The sequence below is a fragment of the Eurytemora carolleeae genome, unplaced genomic scaffold (assembly GCF_000591075.1).
Source record: "Eurytemora carolleeae unplaced genomic scaffold, Eaff_2.0 scaffold159, whole genome shotgun sequence".
Classification (NCBI taxonomy): Eukaryota; Metazoa; Arthropoda; class Copepoda; order Calanoida; family Temoridae; genus Eurytemora; species Eurytemora carolleeae.
In genome coordinates this window covers 239,439-255,220 of record NW_019396151.1, presented here as the reverse complement: position 1 = coordinate 255,220, position 15,782 = coordinate 239,439, and the positions used below count along the sequence as shown (strand labels likewise).

Below are 15,782 nucleotides of genomic sequence, written 5' to 3'. Positions count from 1 at the left end.
TGTTGTGTTTTGAAATACAGGGTGTCCCACGAAACATGACAGTAGGCAAGAGGCCTTGAATGTCGTCTTGATTTTTGATATAATTTTCTGCGTTTATTTGTCAACCTAATTTTAGAAGTAAATTTCTAGAGATAATAATCACAAAATTCCCCTAGTCCTGCCATTTCCAAAATGTGGTCTGCATTTTTTGTGCTTTCAATATATTGCCCGAGATATGAACAATTTCGTTTAGATTTCGACAATTTTGCTTTTATTTAACAAAATTGAAATCTGAACCAAATTCTTTATATCTCCGGTAATATTGAAAGCACAAAAAACGCAGACCACTTTTTGAAATGCCAGGGCTGTAACGAATCTAGACGCTAATTCTCTAACGATTACTTTACTCAAAGTCTAATGAGATCATATTTAACTAAATCTCTAGCCAAAACTTAAGGCTCTCTATCTCTAGCCAACACTCAAGGCTCTGTGTACGTCCGTTCTAATCAACGAATGATATTCAACTCCTTTATTTATAAACAGGTAAAAATGAAAACTGACCGGGCTAGCCCGGCTGGGTCAATATACAAATGATTAAGATAGTAATATTATTAGTACAGATATCAAATTAGAATTGCACATCATTGTAGAATACACTTCAGGGCTAGGAGAATTATGTGATAATTGTTTCAAGAATCATACATGTTAAAGTAGATAGAAGACTAAATGTCACACATAAATTCAAATATCAAAGACGACTTTCAAGTCGTCTTCCTATTGTCATGTTTCGTGGGACACCCTGTATATCCTGATTTTGAGACAATTACTCGAATAAAAGTAATAATCTAAGATACCCCCTTTGGGCATAGGGGTTGGGGAGGATGAGCACTCTGTGCACCATCCCCCTATAACACCCCTGTTTGTTATATTAGGTAGCTATTCAGCCCCTCAGTACCCCACCCCCATACAATGCACTTGCCTGCCTACTAAATGTTATATACATGGTGTCCCATGAAAAATGACAGTAGCAAGCGAACTTGAAAGTCATCTGTGAACTTTGAATTTATTTGGGACATAAAGTCTGACAGTCGTCAACCAACTTTTTTATTGAAACAATAATCATAATATTCTCATTATCCTGTGACTTCCAAAATGTGGTCTGCCTCTTTTGTGCTGTAAATATTACAGGAGATATTAAGAAGTTCGTTCAGATTTCAATTTTATTCAAAATAAAACATAAAAATAAATCTCCAGTAATATTGCATGACACGACAGCATTTACATTTGTTTTTAAATAGGCATATGGGAAATTTCCCAGATACCCAGGCATTTGGGAAATTCCCAAAATTCCTGTAGGTATTTGAGGGTGGTATGTTTTTAAGTTTTTGGAAATTTCTCAAATGACTGGATATTTGAGAAGTTTCCCAAAAACCTAGGCATTTGGGAAATTATCCAAATGTCTGGGTATTTGGGAAATTCCCCAATTGCCTGGGTATCTTGAAACTTTCCAGTCATTTGAGAAATTTCCAAAATCTTGAAAATGTACCACCCTTAAATATCGGTAGATATTTGGGAAATTTCCCAGATACCCAGGCATTTGGGAAATTTCCCAGATACTCAGGCTTTTGGGAAATTTCCCAAATTCCTATAGGTATTTGAAGGTGGTATATTTTTAAGATTTTGGAAATTTCTCAAATGACTGGATATTTGGGGAATTTCCCGAAAACCTAGGCATTTGGGAAATTTCCCAGATACCCAGGCATTTGGGAAATTTCCCAAATACCCAGGAAATTGGAAAATTTCCCGAATACCCAGGCATTTGGGAAATTTCCGAGATATTTGGGGAATTCCCCAAATGCCTGGGTATCTTAGAAATTTCCAGTCATTTGAGAAATTTCCAAAATCTTAAAAATATACCACACTCAAATATCTGTAGGTATTTGGGAAATATCCCAGATACCCAGGCATTTGTGAAATTCCTATTTTTGACATTTTAGATAATTGCTTTCAGTGTCACTCCCTCTAATATTGAAAGGACCAATAAGGCAGACCCACATTTGGGAAATGCCAAAACCAGGGGTATTTTGTGATTATAAATTCTAGAATTTAACTTCTAAAATTAGGTTTTTACAACTTAATGACGCAAGGCATCCTTCAATTTGTTATACTGTCATGTTTTATCCATTCTTTTAATTCTGCATTCAGGTTATTTGAATGCATTCGCTACTCCTGGAACTGAGGAAACAGATCAAGGGTTGCATTGTAATTGTCCAGATGATTGTAATCAAGTTGTCTACTCTAAGGTCGGTATTTACACGTAAATACATTTTTTTGCAATAATTTTGCCGCCCTGCATAGTAGAGATGTCAACGTTTTGCTTTTTTCCAATCTAAGCTTTTGTTACGATAGTATTCATCAAAAGTATAAAACGTTTGAAATGTTACGTTGCACATTATGAAATCTAATAGCATAGACCAACGTTGCGTAATGAATTTTCTTCACTTGAACAGGGGTGTACAAGAGCATTTATGTAGGGGGGCACGTGCGCAAAAAAAATGTTCATCCTTAAACATAAACCATACAAATAATTAGTGTTGTTAATCCCTTTTTTCACCTTGTATGTTGCTGTTGTGTTTGTTAACCATTTTATAGAATTTGTAAAAGGATGCAAAAATATAAAAATGTTGATTAATATTATTATAAAATGGTTTTGAAAATTTTTAAATTTAGCAACTTTCAACTCAAGTGGCGCGTCTTATAGAAAGGGACTAGAGTAGGGTTTCTAGCGAACGAAACTTTTCGCGAAAGAATGCAAAATTTTCTAGCGTATTTCGCATTTATTTCGCGAAAATGAATGAAGCAAAAAATACGTAATGAAATTTCGCAAAACTAATTTTTTCGCTGAATATGCGTTTTGTATTCTCAAAATTTACGCATTATTTTTTTCGGGAAATTTTCACATTATCTTTTTTGCGAAACAGGTTGAAGCAAAATTTTGCGAGTAAACAAAATGCGAAAAAATAAGAACATATTTTTTTGCAAAAATGCGAAATTTTCATGAAACGATTTTCCTTTTTTTGCGGGAAACCCTAGACTAGAGACACATGTCCAGCTTACATTTACAAGCTAGGAAAACGCTGATATTTTAATATCAAAGGTCTATGATATTGGGTTGAAAGATATAGTAATAGAAAATTAGAGCTTGTGGCATAAACTCAATTCCTTTAAACTTAAAATGAAAAACTATTAGTCTTTTCTGTCATATTCATCAGTCATCTCTTACTATAAATGAGAGACCTTTTAAAACGTTTTGATTGGCATCATTATTGTTACACTTTTGAAATTAAAACTCAGCCCTCATTACCTTACGTTTTATGAACAACATTTTTATCAGACATATATCAAATGTTAGACTAATCAATTTAGTAATTAGAGAAAAAATACGAAACGTTTTGATTTACAAAATTACATTTTTAAAATGTTATATGTTACACTATTGAAATTTATACTCTGTATAAAAGACCTATGTTTCCGGATTATTTATTTCTGAAACGTTGAGCTTTTCATTATAATATTAAGGATCATGTTTCCAAACTTTTAAAAAAATAGAAACCCAATCGTTACGATGTGCTATCAAATTACAGTTGATTTTTCTTTAGACTTTCAAGCTTCCCATTAAAACAAAACATTTCTGTACGTTATGGTCAAAAATGTTGCAAATATTGGAAAAATAATGTTACGTTAGGTATATGTTCCTTAAACATTAACATTTAATGTCAATGTTAGGTATAAGCTCCTATAACGTTAAAGTTGAACGTTCACGTTATATAGAATAGATCCTAACGTTTCCTACTAATGTAACATACATTTTACAATGCATTACATTATTTTTGACATTTCTATTAAAAAGATTGGGACTTCCTAAAATCATAGGAACAAAAAATAAAAGAAATGATGCATCATTCCTTAATTAACAGTACTTTTTTTATGATCCAAATTTATTGAACAAACAATTTTACTGAACGAACGATCTTACTAAACAAAAGATTTAATTGAATGATTGTTCAGTTTGAAAACGAACAAAATAGATGAAAAATGAACTATAATTCTGAAAATCATTTAATCATATTTCTTTCTGAACAACTGAAAAAAAAACATGAACAAATGAATATTTTCTCAATTTTTTGCGGAAGGAAGCGGAAATGTTTGCTTTCCTTGCACTACATTTTGAGTGAGCGGATTAACCAGTCGTTTATGTAATTTTTTTTTATGAATTTAGACTCTGAGTTTGGACTTTTATCTTTCAGTTTTAAACTGCACAAACAAAATTTAGCTTGTAAATAACAATAAATATCGCCCTTAGTTGGAAACCTTACATTCTGCATAAAAAAGAAGTTGGCGGGTCTGGTTAATTGCCTTTCTGCCCGTCAAGACAGATTAATCTTTGATCAATCTTTAGAATCTGACAACCAACAACAGATACCAGTACTGTTAGGATCAACATTGGATGGATTAATTAAAAATGTTTAATCATTTTATTTCAGGACTTGTCACAAGGATTTTTAATAGATTTCAACGATGTTAGAATTTAAAATTTTTATTTTTTTGAGTAACTAGTAACTAATAACTAGTAACTAGTAACTAGTTACTAGTAACTAGTTACTAGTTATTAGTTACTATATAAGTTACTATTTCCTTGTTACTAGATACTTGTTACTAGTTTTAAAATATACCAGGAAAACCGTTCACACCTTTTTTAAATTTTATTTTGTATAGATAAGTTACTAGTAACTACTAACTAGTAACAAGTAACTAGTAATTAGTAACTAGAAACTAGTAACTATTAACTTATCTATACAAAATAAAATTTAAAAACGGTGTGAAAGGTTTCCCTGCTATATTTTTAAAGATTAGAAATTTTCTATATTGTATGCGACAAATAAAGGACCAAAATAAACAATAAACAATAAACTATATAAAAATAAACAATATATTGAAGTCTAAGTTATAACATGGGTTTAAGGTACCATCAAATATATTTGGTTTGGTTAGTTGAGCTTCCGGAGTGGAAGATGATATCTACGGGTCTCCACAGCATTAAGGTGTTGAACTTGATAAGGAACTCTATGCTTATTTCCAACTGCTCTGTGAGGGTCCTGGCGAACTAGAAGAGGAGTACTGCTGATGCTTCTTCATTCCCTTGGCTCTCTGAAGAGGTGTTGGAGAAGTTGGATTCAACAGAGCTGTAGACAACAGAGCCAGAGTCAATGGAGATGGAGTCAATTGAGCTGGACTTAACAGAGGTCTTCCACCTTGCGGAGGTTGTTGAGAGATTACAGGTTGATAAGAGAAAACAGGTTTAAGCCGGTCCATGGAAACGGAGTCAGACTTGGAACCTATTTGAACAAGGAAAGGTAGGTTGGGTCCTCTGTACAGCAGAGAAGCTGTTGTTCTGATGAAAACATGAAAGGCTAAACTGGAAGGAATCTGGTCTGGTTTCAGGGCTGGAACTGCAGAATGATTAGAAAGAACTGTGGTATTGTTCTTTAGGATTGATTGGATTCTCCGAAGATACTCTTACAAGGGCAGCTCCGGACTATCCAGAAAATCTCATGGCAGAACCAGCAAAGAACCAAAAACAGCTTTGGAGGCGGAGATAGCAGAATCTTCTCTGGAAATACTCTAGAGACCAAGTAACACCAGGGGTAGATGATTGAACCAGTCTGTTTCAGACAATCGAGCTCTCAGAGACACTTTGAGATGACAGTGGGATAGCCAGACGTTTCACCTTCTTCTCTTGGCGGCAAATTCTTGATTTTACAGTTCTGGTAACTGGCTGAAACTAACGTNAAAAGATTCCTAGAATCAATTATCTTCAATTGAATATAAAACTAAAAATTAAACAATTTTACATAATGTCACTTTTATTTCGTTTACCAAATTGTCACTTTTATGGCGTTACCAAATTTGTAATACCAAATTGTCACTTTTTTGTTGTTACCAATTTGTCATTACCAAATTGTCACTTTTGTGAGCTTACCAAATTGTCATTACCAAATTGTCACCTTACCAAATTGACATCACCAAAAATCCGCGTATGATTCCTAGGAACCTGCAGAGATTAATCCAGATAGAGCTTGTGAACTGTGCTCCATGATCAGAGGTGAACTCCTTAGGTTGGGATCCAGGATCAGAGTAAAACCTTGGCACATTCTTCTGCTGTTGTAGACTGGAGAGGAATTGCTTCCCGCCATACACTTGTTCTATCATCAATGGTAAACAGAAATGTATATCCACACATTATTGAGGAAGAGGACCAATCAGATCTACGTGCATATGAGAGAATCTCGTCCTACATTAACCAGTATCTGTTTGATGGGAGACTTGATACGGGTTTGAATCTTGCTCCATTGGCAATCTTGACAGGACTGAGACCATAAATTGACATCTTTGGAGAAACCTTCCCAAACAAGACTTCTTGAAATCAGTCTTTTACAAGCACGCTTGCCTGGATGAGAAATATTGTGAATTGACTCGAACACTGTCCTTCTCATCTTCTCCGGAACCAGGGGGCAGAGGATACCCGTGGATGTGTCACAGAGAAGATTGGAACCGGAGCAAGGAACATAGGAGCAGGACTGTTGCAGAAGGGACATTTTGGAGAAAGATAACCGTGGAACTGCTGGCGGAGAAGGTGGGTGGAGTGCAGAAATCAGTGTTGTTGGAGTTGTTGATGGTGGATGTTGTGGAACATTGCTGGGTTCTGGATGGGATTTGAATAAAATGCCAGAGGGGCCTAGGAGCCGGATATTCCTTAATGCAAGACTGCTCCAACATGAGAACCAGAGGCATCTATGGACAAAGATATCCAGGCAGAAGGGTCAGAATGAACATTTGCCAGGATGGATTTGACGACTGCGAAGGACTGGTCCATCTCCAGGTTCCAGGTCAGAGCTGAAGGTTTACCCTTCAGAGTCCGGCTGCACCTTGCATAAATCTTCTGTAGAAATTAAGAATTTCTAGGAAACGATGAAGACCTTTCTTGTCTGTAGGACAGCAAATGATCTCTGTGTGTTTAACTAGAGGAGAACAACTGATCCTGAGACTTTCATACTGAGATAATTCACTGTAAGAGTTGCAAACCTACATTTGTCAGAGGAGATCAAAGACCCTTAGCTCATGTTCAAGATGAGAACCAAGGTCAGAGCTGAACATAAGGACGTCATCCATATACACAAAACAGCATGGAAGTCCTTGGAAGATCTGATAAACCTTCACCTGGATAAAAGAACCTGGAGCTGAAGGTGAGCAGGGTAGGTCAGGGAACACAGACACAGAAGCTCCTGTATTCATGAGGAACTTGGCAGAACTCAGCCTGTTCTTGAGGAACAACAGAGGTGAGGACTTAACTCCTTAAGTCGAGCCTAAGATCTTGCAGCTGTCAATCACGTGACACAAGCTGTCATCAGAGTTGGGTCTAAGATTGGGTCTTAAAGCTGCGTTTAAGGAATTAAGACTCGAGCCGAAGCTTTTAAATCGGGGGCTCTGAAGAAGTTGCTTTATAGAAAGTGAAGAAAAAGGAGAAACCAGATTGAGTTATAATTTCTAGCTCATTTAATCCCCAACTGCCTTGCATCCATGGGTACTGGAATAGGGTATCACAACAAGGCTCGCGCATGAATGAAAGGTTGATATGGTAAGGGGAAGATCTGTACGTGTCTGACATCACTGATTAAAACTATTGGTGGAGAATTCCCACTCTGCCAAAGAAATGCCATTCACAATTATGCATATACTCCCCTACAACAGATCTTATCCCAAGACAGTTCTAGGACCAGTGCCCTGTCCTCTGTGTCCTGTACCGAGTTATGACGTAGGCAAGGTACAGAAGCTAGAATCCTTAGAAATGTATGACTACCTTACCCTTTTCCAGTACCCATGCTTGTATCTCCTCTATCATAGAGAAACATTGGAGAACCATGGTCCAGGATCCTTGGATGAAGGAGGTTTTTTATAAAATCCACCAATGGTTACCTATAAGAGACCTCCTAATCTGAGAGATAAACTCATCCAAGCCAGAATTCCAGATCCTCCTAGAATGAGGCCAAAGAGTTTAATACCTGGTATGAAACCTTGTGGGTTAAATTACCAAACTTGTCCCTACAGAGAGCCTGGAACAATCCTCTAATACCAGTAAGATGATTGAGATTAATGGAACTCTCAACTGTAAGACCATAAATTATATAAAAAATCAAGACGACATTCAAGTCGTCCTGCATACTGTCATGTTTCGTGGGACACCCTGTACTATCAAATATATATTTGGTTTGGTTAGTTGAGCTTCCAGACTGGAAGACCATATCTAATGGTCTCCACAATATGATAGTTAAAGGACTGCAGTCTTATTTTGGGAAATTTATTGTAGTAAAAACCCTTGGGAAATTTAAAGTAGTAATAACCCCAAGGAAATTTATTGTAGTAATAACTCATGGGAGATATATTGTAGTTATAAACCTAGGGAAGTTTATTGTAGTACTAACCTCAGGTAAATTTATTGTATTAATAACCCCAGGGAAATTTATTGTAATAATAACCCTAGGTAAATTTATTGTAATAATAACCTTAAGGAAGTTACTAGAAAACCTACAATTCATACATTATTCCAGAAACCCTGTTAAAACTATCTTAATTTCTAACCTGAATTTAAGAGTTGTAGTAAAAAGTAATCACTGAAGATTAAGTAAAATAATTGGTATTGATAAAAATGTCTGGAATGAAAACCATGAACTTCTTCCCAAACCTTTTAAAGCTAAGTTTTAAAATCTGTTATTCTGAAATGTATAGTACTAATTTACTAAACTCAAATTGTCAGAAGTGTTTATAAAAAATCCTTCAGGGCCTGGTTCGTAAAGCAGTTTGTAAGGAATTATACCAGACTGTATGTGAAGAAGTTGGGTTCAAACAAGAGTTTGATGCACTGGCAGAATATGCAATTAAACTAGAGGAAATGTTTGGAAAATACGAAACGTTTCCAGGACAATATTGGGGTTGTGCTGTCAGGTGAATATTTTATGACAATTTATGTAAATTAAATTTTGCAACAGATCTTTTTTTTGCAGGACATTTAAGGAGAAAATCATGTATACTGCCTACATACATGTGTTTTTTAGCGACATGGGAGTGACTAAATTCAAAAGAGATCAATTGTTTGGATGGCAAGATATTGTAGGTATAAAATTTGGATTAAAATGCATCTTTCTTAAAACTCTTTTTATAGTGATGTAAATAATGAAAAGAATTGCCCTAATATTTAATGAAAAGTATTAAAAAAATATGCTTTCAAAAGATAACAAAAAGTTTTAGTTAGGAATAAATAGCAATGCCTTATGTTTATCATTATATCAATCAATAAACAGTTTAGTGAACTATGATACATGGTCTGCACCTTGTATTTTAGTTATGTACAGGGTATAAGATGATTGTACGGAATTTATACGGCTTGTTTCCTTATATTCACAATTCCCTGCAACTGTAAACTTGTTTGTTTATTTGCCAGATCATTAAATAGGATATTAGATTACTATACCTAAGGCAGAATAAAATTTAACCTTGGCATGGTCACATTTTAAGAGTGTCCGATCGTCTTTATACAGTCGCATTCTTTATGTGTAACCCTGTACATATTTCAGCCCAGTTTGGAGGAACGGTAGGACTCTGTGTTGGATTGAGTATACTTAGTGTATGTGAGATATTCTACTTCTTACTCTGCAGGCGTTGGCTCAAGAAATAATAAGGTTCAGTATCATTTTTAAGTAAGAACTATCCCCCTTTCTTCTTAAACTCTGATTAAAATGAACTATAGAATAAAAAAATTTCCCCTTTTTTATCAGGCTATCAGGCTAAAATCTATTTATTTCAGGCAGATATGTCGACTGTTGAGGGCTCTTCAAATGCTTTGTAATATTTTACAGATTTGATTATGAAACACCCAACTTTAGCCTTTGTTAAATATTAGCATTCATATATATATGGTACGAATGTATACTGCCCTTTAATATTTTTACACCAGGCTTTTTGCACTCATTTTTCTAATACAAATTTTACTTTTTAATCATTGCATTCTAATTATCAACATATTTAATTAATATTTAATTGATTGTAATCAATATTTAATCAATATTTAATCAATATTTAATCAATATTTAATCAATATTTAATCAATATTTAATCAATATTTAATCAATATTTAATCAATATTTAATCAATATTTAATCAATATTTAATCAATATTTAATCAATATTTAATCAATATTTAATCAATATTTAATCAATATTTAATCAATATTTAATCAATATTTAATCAATATTTAATCAATATTTAATCAATATTTAATCAATATTTAATCAATATTTAATCAATATTTAATCAATATTTAATCAATATTTAATCAATATTTAATCAATATTTAATCAATATTTAATCAATATTTAATCAATATTTAATCAATATTTAATCAATATTTAATCAATATTTAATCAATATTTAATCAATATTTAATCAATATTTAATCAATATTTAATCAATATTTAATCAATATTTAATCAATATTTAATCAATATTTAATCAATATTTAATCAATATTTAATCAATATTTAATCAATATTTAATCAATATTTAATCAATATTTAATCAATATTTAATCAATATTTAATCAATATTTAATCAATATTTAATCAATATTTAATCAATATTTAATCAATATTTAATCAATATTTAATCAATATTTAATCAATATTTAATCAATATTTAATCAATATTTAATCAATATTTAATCAATATTTAATCAATATTTAATCAATATTTAATCAATATTTAATCAATATTTAATCAATATTTAATCAATATTTAATCAATATTTAATCAATATTTAATCAATATTTAATCAATATTTAATCAATATTTAATCAATATTTAATCAATATTTANTTACAAGACTGTCAAAGTAAAACTTCTATTTATCAAAAAATCGAGAATTTACTGACATTGATTCTAATGAAAACATCAATTTACTCAAACTGACATTGATTCTAATGAAAACATCAATTTACTCAAAAATGATATCAATTTTGAAACATTGCATTAAATTTCTTAGAGAACAATTCTCTTAAAAAGAGTACAACATATTTTCAAATTCTAACTTAAAAAAGCATTTTTCTGCAGTTAAGGTTTCGTGAATATATTGACACTAACTTGGTATGAAATTCACGAAAACATACATATTTTTAAGTTTGCATCAAACTTTTAAACTCTAAAAAAATAAATTTTTAAGTAAAGAAAAACCTAAAAAATACGTAAAAAGACGTAAAATAAAAACTTTAAAACTTTGAGATATTACTTGTTATAAAATTTACGAAAACATACATATTTTTAAGTTTGCATCAAACTTTTAAACTCTAAAAAAATAAATTTTTAAGTAAAGAAAAAACTTAAAAATACTTAAAAATACGCAAAATAAAAACCTTTAAAACGTTGAAACATTTCTTGGTATGAAATTTACGAAAACATATACGTATTTTTAGGTTTGCATCAAACTATTAAACTCTAAAAAAATACAATTTTTTAAGTAAAGAAAAAACCTAAAAATACGTAAAATAAAAACCTGAAAACTTTGAAAAATTTATTGGTATGAAATTTACGGAAAAAATACAAATTTTTAAGTAAAAAAACCTATAAAAAAGGCGTAAAAATATGTCAAATAAAAACCTAAAAATTTAGAAAAATTACTTGGTAAAAAGTATACGTAATTTTTCGTATAAACACGGTTCTGGAAAAACAAAGCATTTTTAAAAAATTGGTTGGTATGATAAATAATGTACGTGAATATACATAAGTTCCTTACTCAAAAGTTGAGCATACGTATTTATACGTAAAACTACCTATTAATACATATAGAGACTTTGGTATTTTTAAGTTTTCGGGTTAGTAGGTTATAAAAGATATGCAGTTCTTTAATAAAGATAAAAAACTTATCAGTAATTTTGTAAAAATAGGGGGTTTTAGCTAGGGTCCTGCACATAACTTTCTAGGTGTGTGCTCACAAAAAATTAAGGTGTCCCCCCTACTATAAGCTCTCGTACGGGCTTGTAAAAAAAGAGGAGACACCTCAACTAAATTAACTTTAAAAGGTTTTTAGTAAACGGAAACACCTCAACTGAATGAAGTTTAAAAGTTTTTTTTTAAATCGGAAGCCTCAAAAAAATAGAGGAAACACCTCAACAAAATAAAGTTTCTAAAGTTTTTAAAAAACAGAAACGCCTCAAAAACATGCGGAAACCCCTCAAAATTAAAAGAAGAAACACTAAAGTGGCGTAAATAAGGGGGGTTATTGGGGTTACTTACTCCCCGCCCCTAGAATCCTTGGGGTAATTATAAAAAATAGTTTTACCCCTATAATATATTACACCTTTTAGGCGCAACTATGATAATTTGTAAGGGAGGGCGGGGTTTTCATTTTGTAAAAATAAGGTATCTGTAGTTTTTAAAATAAAATCTTTGAATTTAGAATCTTTCTCCTGGACAAAGCCATTTCCCCCAGTATTTGACTCCTCTCCCAAATTGAAACATTAAAACATTAAATAAATGCCTAAAAAAGTGTTGCTTTTCCAAGAAATTTAATTCCTGATTAATGGAAACCATTTTTTTAGATTTTTGGACATTTGTAAAATGCGCATTTTTATTTTGACACGTCAGCTGTATCACATTAACGTTAATTCCTGTTTAGGAATTCTATTTCAAGTCTTGTTATTTCTACACTTGGGGCTCAGGATTTTGCACACAAGGTACGTTACATGTTTTCTGCCTCACGCCCACCTTTCAAGTTTTATCATTTCAATTTTTCAATTTATTCTGATTTTAAATTAAAAATGATTGAATGTTTGCGGAATGTCGATTTATAATAATTTTAGATAATTCAATTACTTATCTTTTTTTTAGTTGAAACTTTTAAACCTGACTTGTTCAACCCAACCCTTACACATGGTCCCACTAAAACTATTTGGGCTTATTCGGTACACCCGTATAGACAGTAATTAGGTAAAAGCATCAAACCAACAATTGAGAAAAGTGGCCAGAAATACAAGGTTTGACAAAAATTAAATTTTTTTAATTTGTCAGAATCAGGGACCCTGGGACAGTCTACACAAGATGAATTAAGAAAGATATAATTGATGACTAGAATTAACATTTCTGTACTTCCTGTATCCAACTTATATAATATTCATAGAAGGATAAATCGTATAAAATCCTGGTTAATATTTAGGATAAATGGATTGGACCGTTATCTAAACTAATCTACTACACCTCTACCACACTTAGAGATTTCCAGGTCAGTCAGTTTCTAATAGTATACTTTGAAAAGGTTTGAAAACGTCAGTAAAATATTAGAAACTAGGCTTTTAGGCCGCTTTGCTTTTTTAGCCAACGTATATTTTCGAACTGCACTGAGAAATTCGCGGATTCTTCTGTTTAAATTGGTGGATTTCAAAAATGGTCAAAATCGACACTTTTAGGCATTTGTTAAAAAAATGTCGGACAGCCATAAAATGGAACCTTCTATGGGGTCATGTGATTCACCTCAAATTTTGTTGCCCCAATCGTTTCAGTCGTGTTGACGTTTATTTTAAACAAACAAACTGACAAGCAAAATAAATATAGATAGGCTTTTAGAGTGCTTTGCGCCCCTTTTCTAGTAACAATTTTAGTCCTTAATCGTTGATTCAAGCTTCCAGAATCCAGGGGGTTTTAAGTCTACAATTGATGCTTAAGCTTCTAGCCGTCCCTGGATAGTTTAAAAAGGTTGCTGAAAAAATCCCATGTAGGCCCTGCCTTAAATTGTTTTTTTTTGTGTGAACTTTATGTGATCACTGAACTCTGCATATAAAAAAGAATTTGTTTAGAGTTTAGGAGAGGAGTACACAGGACTTGTGTTGATTAATCCCTCAACTCTTACTAGAATTCTTTTCATTATCTCTAAATCCTTTGGTCCTAATATACTGGACCATATTCTACTCCAACTCCAGGTATAAAGGTACAGCGCTGCTGCTAGAATAAGCAATTATTTCTGATGCTGTCTAAATTAAAGTCAGATTTATTTATTTATTTATTTCTGGGTTTTTTCTTCAATATCTAACTATTTTTTTTTATTCTCGTTTAATTTTGATAAAAAGGCGAAATATGAGCGAAATTAATCGATTTTGACATGTTAGGATTAAAAATGACAAATTCACGGATTGATAAAAATGTATGAATTGATATAATTCCCTTGATCAAGTGTTATCATTATTAAGGTGCCAGGGAGCACGGATCCAATTAAAAAGTTTATTTCTCTTCTCAATTCTCTCAACACATGCATATTTTTCTATCAGGTATTAAAGATTATGATTATGAAAACTCTGAAAAAGCAGATTTTAGATTTGAGTTACACTTTAATCTTATTTGGTGTTATTCTGTGAATTTAAGATCAATTGACCACTCTAATTAAAGAGATTGTAGTGGGAGGGGGGGGGGGGAGGCAGCCCTTCTTACACTGTAAAAAACACTACTCACAACTTGTTCATCTGAGCAATAAAGAGGAATATGTCGTGAAAAGTTTCGAATTATGTTAATGATGTTTATCTTTGTCTGTGCTAAATATTTCCGCAAGTCAATTTTTAGATATATTAGAGGTTTAAAGTTTACTATTGTGAATCCTTGCCACTTTTCAAATTCAAATACAGTCCCTTGAATACACATTAATCTTGTATTTAACTGTAGGGATTATACAAAGATGTACGCCGACGTGTATTTGGTTTGCAGTACGCTAAGATTGGAAAACAAACAGAGGACAACAGTTCTCAATACAGGTTGCAGTTTTTTCTTGAAAAACGTTTGCATACCACTATTTAAACCATGCAAATATTTGTTGACAAATCAGCCCCAAACTATTTTATAAACTTTTCATTTTTATTAAAAAAAATCTGATTGTTTTTAATCGCCATAGAAGAAAAAATTATTGAAGTGGAACGTTGATATTTTTTTGCAGGGAAAAAAGGGATCAAGGAGAAAATTACTTGCCAGTTGATATTTAATAGCCTGATCTAGCCCTGGCGCTTATAACCAAACCAAACCCAAATTAATACAAAATAAATATTGTTAATCTTGTTAGAAAAACTTTTTATTTTTAATTTTTAATTGATATAGAAAGGGTATTGAGAGGAGAGGGATTTGACAGACCCGAAACCACTGTTTTTTTTCTTTCAGAATTGCATTTAATTTTTAATATGTCCTTGCACGGAGAAATTCTAAGATCTGAACAGAAAGATGAATCATATATTACGTATCTAAGGTAATATTAATACTGTCCAGTATTGTTTTGTCTGGGTTAAATACATCCTCCTTTTAGGCGCAACCAGGATAATTTGTAAGGGAGGGCGGGGTTTTCATTTACACCCTGTATATTGTATATATTGTATACTGTATACTGTATACTGTATACTGTATACTGTATACTGTATAACTGTATAACTGTATGACTGTATAAGTGTATGACTGTATAACTGTAACTGTATAACTGTATAACTGTATTACTGTATACTGTTAAATAGAAAAATTATCTCAAATTATAGGACAAATTTTATTTTTTATTTTCAGTCTGAAACTTTAATTTTTTAAATTGCAAATGTTAATATTCGTTTCCATTTCTTTTCTTACACGAAGTTCGGAGAATCCTTTAATTTTGAAAATTACTTTTTACAAAATGTTAATA

General features: G+C 32.1%; 1 protein-coding gene and 1 long non-coding RNA gene across 5 annotated transcripts in view; both read left to right on the top strand.

Moving 5' to 3' along the window:
• Nucleotides 1-10,106, top strand: part of LOC111696554 (uncharacterized) — a 43,777-nt gene extending 33,671 nt beyond the window's left edge. For 2 of the 4 annotated variants that reach the window (XM_023466185.1, XM_023466184.1), the window contains 6 exons: nt 2,185-2,282; nt 4,524-4,559; nt 8,876-9,039; nt 9,099-9,208; nt 9,669-9,773; nt 9,899-10,106. In XM_023466185.1, the coding sequence (XP_023321953.1) occupies nt 2,185-2,282; nt 4,524-4,559; nt 8,876-9,039; nt 9,099-9,208; nt 9,669-9,769 (509 nt within the window). In that variant the 3' untranslated portion in view covers nt 9,770-9,773; nt 9,899-10,106. The remainder of the gene's footprint in view (nt 1-2,184; nt 2,283-4,523; nt 4,560-8,875; nt 9,040-9,098; nt 9,209-9,668; nt 9,774-9,898) is intronic. The other 2 variants (XM_023466187.1, XM_023466186.1) reach the window with 2 other exon arrangements.
• A 2,633-nt stretch (nt 10,107-12,739) lies between these two features.
• Nucleotides 12,740-14,903, top strand: LOC111696536 (uncharacterized). Its single transcript, XR_002764111.1, has 5 exons — nt 12,740-12,819; nt 13,299-13,364; nt 13,936-14,058; nt 14,326-14,403; nt 14,792-14,903. It is a non-coding gene; the product is annotated as an uncharacterized LOC111696536 (long non-coding RNA).
• The last annotated feature ends 879 nt before the right edge of the window (nt 14,904-15,782 follow it).